Below are 5,705 nucleotides of genomic sequence, written 5' to 3' on the forward strand. Positions count from 1 at the left end.
CTGCAGTCACTCACAGAGAAGGTGCAGCGAGGTAGATCTAGCCATGTATCAATCAGAGGCCAGGCTAACCTCCTTGTTACAATAAAAACAATAACTTAGGTGCACCATTTCTTATTGGAAACCTCCGTGAAGTCAACCCTGTAAGCCGTGTCCTCAGTCGCCCCTCCCTGCGTCAGAGCAACGGCAAACAATCGTGCATCTGAGTTGAGAGTGCTGTCCAGAGCAGTCACAATGGAGCACTCTGATTGGGCTAAAACATTGTCGCGGGTGGTTCTGGGTACATATTGTCCGGCCCCCGTTCCCTCCCTCCCTCTGTGAAGGCAAGGGCAGACAATCGTTTCGCGCCTTTTTTCCTGAGTTACCTGTGCGGACGCCATACCACTGCAAGCATGGAGCCCGCTCAGGTAACCGTCACCGTATGTCTCCTGGGTGCTGGCAGACGCGGTACGGCATTGCTACACAGTAGCAGCAACCCATTGCCTTCTGGCAGCAGACGGTGCAGTATGACTGGTAGCCGTCCTCGTCATGTCCGAGGTGCTCCTGGCCACGTCGGCTGGGAGCGCCTGGGCAGACATGGGCGCAGGGACTAAATTTTTGGTGACTTGACCAGGTCATTCTCTTTAGTCCTGCAGTCAGTCGTATTGAACCGTCTAATGGTGAGCAGGCAGGCAATACGGATTGCTAGCAGTCGTATTGTACCATCTTCTGCCGGGCAGGCAAGAGATGACGATGGCTAGCAGTCGTATTGTACCATCTTCTGCCGGGCAGGCAAGAGATGACGATGGCTAGCAGTCGTACTGTACCATCTTCTGCCGAGCAGCCATGAGATGTGGATGGCTTGCAGTCCTTCTGCACCGTCTGCTGCCAGCCAAAGATGTAAAAGATAGATGGAGTGGATCAAAACAAGAAATAGACCAGATTTGTTTTGTACTCATTTGCCTCCTCCCCTGTCTAGGGGACTCATTCCTCTAGGTCACACTGCAGTCACTCACAGAGAAGGTGCTGCAAGGTAGATCTAGCCATGTATCAATCAGAGGCCAGGCTAACCTTCTTGTTCCAATAAGAACAATAACTTAGGTGCACCATTTCTTATTGGAACCCTCCGTGAAGTCCTGCCTGAACTACTCCTTGATGTAAAGCCACCCCCTTTGTGGATTTTAGCCTCCTGAAGCCAACCCTGTAAGCCGTGTCGTCAGTCGCCCCTCCCTCCGTCAGAGCAACGGCAGACAATCATTCCGCACCTTTTTTCTGTGCGGACGCCATACCAAGGCAAGCATGGAGTCCGCTCAGCTCACTTTGGCAATTAGGAGCACATTAAACACCACACGCATTATCCAGCAGTATATGCAGCACCAGAACCTGGCAAAGCGCTACCGGGCGAGGAGGCGACGTCAGCGCGGTCACGTGAGTGATCAGGACATGGACACAGATTTCTCTGAAAGCATGGGCCCTGCCAATGCATGCATAATGGTGCTAATGGGGCAGGTTCATGCTGTGGAACGCCGATTCTGGGCTCGGGAAACAAGTACAGACTGGTGGGACCGCATAGTGTTGCGGGTCTGGGACGATTCCCAGTGGCTGCGAAACTTTCGCATGCATAAGGGCACTTTCATGGAACTTTGTGACTTGCTTTCCCCTGCCCTGAAGCGCATGAATACCAAGATGAGAGCAGCCCTCACAGTTGAGAAGCGAGTGGCGATAGCCCTGTGGAAGCTTGCAACACCAGACAGCTACCGGTCAGTTGGGAATCAATTTGGAGTGGGCAAATCTACTGTGGGGGCTGCTGTGATGCAAGTAGCCCACGCAATCAAAGATCTGCTGATATCAAGGGTAGTGACCTTGGGAAATGTGCAGATCATAGTGGATGGCTTTGCTGCAATGGGATTCCCTAACTGTGGTGGGGCCATAGACGGAACCCATATCCCTATCTTGGCACCGGAGCACCAAGCCGCCGAGTACATAAACCGCAAGGGGTACTTTTCAATAGTGCTGCAAGCTCTGGTGGATCACAAGGGACGTTTCACCAACATCAACGTGGGATGGCCGGGAAAGGTACATGACGCTCGCATCTTCAGGAACTCTGGTCTGTTTCAAAAGCTTCAAGAAGGGACTTTATTCCCAGACCAGAAAATAACTGTTGGGGATGTTGAAATGCCTATATGTATCCTTGGGGACCCAGCCTACCCCTTAATGCCATGGCTCATGAAGCCGTACACAGGCAGCCTGGACAGCAGTCAGGAGCTGTTCAACTACAGGCTGAGCAAGTGCAGAATGGTGGTAGAATGTGCATTTGGACGTTTAAAGGCGCGCTGGCGCAGTTTACTGACTCGCTTAGACCTCAGCGAAACCAATATTCCCACTGTTATTACTGCTTGCTGTGTGCTCCACAATATCTGTGAGAGTAAGGGGGAGACGTTTATGGTGGGGTGGGAGGTTGAGGCAAATCGCCTGGCTGCTGGTTACGCGCAGCCAGACACCAGGGCAGTTAGAAGAGCACAGGAGGGTGCGGTACGCATCAGAGAGGCTTTGAAAACCAGTTTCATGACTGGCCAGGCTACGGTGTGAAAGTTCTGTTTGTTTCTCCTTGATGAAACCCCCCGCCCCTTGGTTCACTCTACTTCCTTGTAAGCTAACCACTCTCCCCTCCTCCCTTTGATCACCTCTTGCAGAGGCAATAAAGTCATTGTTGCTTCACATTCATGCATTCTTTATTCATTCATCACACAAATAGGGGGATGACTACCAAGGTAGCCCAGGAGGGATGGTGGAGGAGGGAAGGAAAATGCCACACAGCACTTTAAAAGTTTACAACTTTAAAATTTATTGAATGACAGCCTTCTTTTTTTTGGGCAATCCTCTGTGGTGGAGTGGCTGGTTGGCCGGTGGCCACCCCACCGCGTTCTTGGGCGTCTGGGTGTGGAGGCTATGGAACTTGGGGAGGAGGGCGGTTGGTTACACAGGGGCTGTAGTGGCAGTCTGTGCTCCAGCTGCCTTTGCTGCAGCTCAACCATACACTGGAGCATACTGGTTTGGTCCTCCAGCAGCCTCAGCATTGAATCCTGCCTCCTCTCATCACGCTGTCGCCACATTCGAGCTTCAGCCCTCTCTTCAGCCCGCCACTTACTCTCTTCAGCCCGCCACCTCTCCTCCTGGTCATTTTGTGCTTTCCTGCAGTCTGACATTATTTGCCTCCACGCATTCGTCTGTGCTCTGTCAGTGTGGGAGGACAGCATGAGCTCGGAGAACATTTCATCTCGAGTGTGTTTTTTTTTCTTTCTAATCTTCACTAGCCTCTGGGAAGGAGAAGATCCTGTGATCATTGAAACACATGCAGCTGGTGGAGAAAAGAAAAGGGACAGCGGTATTTAAAAAGACACATTTTATAAAACACTGGCTACACTCTTTCAGGGTAAACCTTGCTGTTAACATTACATACATAGCACATGTGCTTTCGTTACAAGGTCGCATTTTGCCTCCCCCCACCGCGTGGCTACCCCCTCAACCCTCCCCCCTCCCTGTGGCTAACAGCGGGGAACATTTCTGTTCAGCCGCAGGCAAACAGCCCAGCAGGAATGGGCTCCTCTGAGTGTCCCCTGAAGAAAAGCACCCTATTTCAACCAGGTGACCATGGATTATATCTCACTCTCCTGAGGATAACACACGAACGGATGTTGCTTGAACGCCAGCAAACATACACTGCAATGCTTTGTTGTACAATGATTCCCGAGTACGTGTTACTGGCCTGGAGTGGTAAAGTGTCCTACCATGAAGGACGCAATAAGTCTGCCCTCCCCAGAAACCTTTTGCAAAGGCTTTGGGAGTATATCCAGGAGAGCCACGAATGCCAGGGCAAAGTAATCCTTTCACATGCTTGCTTTTAAACCATGTATAGTATTTTAAAAAGGTACACTCACCGGAGGTCCCTTCTCTGCCTGCTGGGTCCAGGAGGCAGCCTTGGGTGGGTTCAGGGGGTACTGGCTCCAGGTCCAGGGTGAGAAACAGTTCCTGGCTGTCGGGAAAACCGGTTTCTCCGCTTGCTTGCTGTGAGCTATCTACAACCTCGTCATCATCATCATCTTCTTCGTCCCCAAAACCTGCTTCCGTATTGCCTCCATCTCCATTGAAGGAGTCAAACAACACGGCTGGGGTAGTGGTGGCTGAACCCCCTAAAATGGCATGCAGCTCATCATAGAAGCGGCATGTTTGGGGCTCTGACCCGGAGCGGCCGTTCGCCTCTCTGGTTTTCTGGTAGGCTTGCCTCAGCTCCTTCAGTTTCACGCGGCACTGCTTCGGGTCCCTGTTATGGCCTCTGTCTTTCATGCCCTGGGAGATCTTGACAAAGGTTTTGGCATTTCGAAAACTGGAACGGAGTTCTGATAGCACGGATTCCTCTCCCCATACAGCGATCAGATCCCGTACCTCCCGTTCGGTCCATGCTGGAGCTCTTTTGCGATTCTGAGACTCCATCATGGTCACCTCTGCTGATGAGCTCTGCATGGTCACCTGCAGCTTGCCACGCTGGCCAAACAGGAAATGAGATTCAAAAGTTCGCGGTTCTTTTCCTGTCTACCTGGCCAGTGCATCTGAGTTGAGAGTGCTGTCCAGAGCGGTCAAAATGGAGCACTCTGGGATAGCTCCCGGAGGCCAATACCGTCGAATTGTGTCCACAGTACCCCAAATTCGACCCGGCAAGGCCGATTTAAGCGCTAATCCACTTGTCAGGGGTGGAGTAAGGAAATCGATTTTAAGAGCCCTTTAAGTCGAAATAAAGGGCTTCATCGTGTGGATGGGTGCAGGTTTACATCGATTTAATGCTGCTAAATTCGACCTAAAGTCCTAGTGTAGACCAGGGCTAAGCAGAGGTAACTCACCATGCAAGCAAGGAGTTCTCTCTTTATCCCCTTGGGACAATAAATCCTGTATCACTGAGGAAATTAATACCTGACTGAATTATCTGACAAATCCAGAAGCCTGCCACCTCCAGCTATGAAACTTGGGAAAGAACTACAATGCCACACATTTCTATAGTTATTAGCATACAAAAACTACAGTTAGAGATGACCAACACGGCTGCTACTCTGACACCAGTTAGAGATGGTTACAGTTGTGGGAGGACCTACCCCACCTACCCAAAGCCTTAAAACCAGGGAAATGAGATGTTAAGGGGAAAGACTTGCATTCCTTTTCACCTTCCTACTGCCTACAACACTACTGGTAACACACCCAATGCTTCACAAGGCCTTGGGTTCATCTTCAACAAACACTCAAAAGCAATACAGGCACCAGCTTCATCAAACTTGATCTTGACAGTGACCTCATGTGCTTTTGTATCAAGTATATGAACAGAGCAGCACATCTGACTGTCACACACTGCATGCACCTGGAAGTTATTTTGACTGGTGAAGTCACTGTTAAGGTTTTACAGAGGAGCACAAGTTTTATTAAAATGGGCCAAATGTGGAGTTATATGGGGGAATGATGGTTAAGGCACTGGATTCGAAAGTCACAATAGGGTTGCGACTATAAATACATTAAAAGACTGTGAGGTGCTCAACCATTACATTAATGGGAGCCATATAACTACGTACAGTAAATAGCTAGATAAGTTCTAAATATTAGTATTCAATCAGAGGTCATAGCTACACTAAAAAGCTGAAAAACGCAGTTAAATTATCACTATTCTGGACTTGGTCCTCCTTGCAAAC

At 50.1% G+C, this 5,705-nt stretch overlaps 1 protein-coding gene across 1 annotated transcript; it reads right to left on the minus strand.

Annotated features, from left to right (window-relative positions):
- Positions 1–2,813: 2,813 nt before the first annotated feature.
- LOC141994646 (uncharacterized) lies at positions 2,814–4,691 on the minus strand. The gene is made up of 2 exons (XM_074964877.1): positions 3,915–4,691; positions 2,814–3,334 (listed from the first exon to the last, which is right to left on the minus strand). The coding sequence occupies exons 1-2, from the start codon at positions 4,495–4,497 to the stop codon at positions 2,814–2,816; spliced, it is 1,104 nt and encodes a 367-aa protein (XP_074820978.1). The 5' UTR covers positions 4,498–4,691.
- Between the last annotated feature and the right edge of the window lie 1,014 nt (positions 4,692–5,705).

This window comes from Natator depressus, chromosome 10 (genome assembly GCF_965152275.1).
Source record: "Natator depressus isolate rNatDep1 chromosome 10, rNatDep2.hap1, whole genome shotgun sequence".
NCBI classification, from domain to species: Eukaryota; Metazoa; Chordata; order Testudines; family Cheloniidae; genus Natator; species Natator depressus.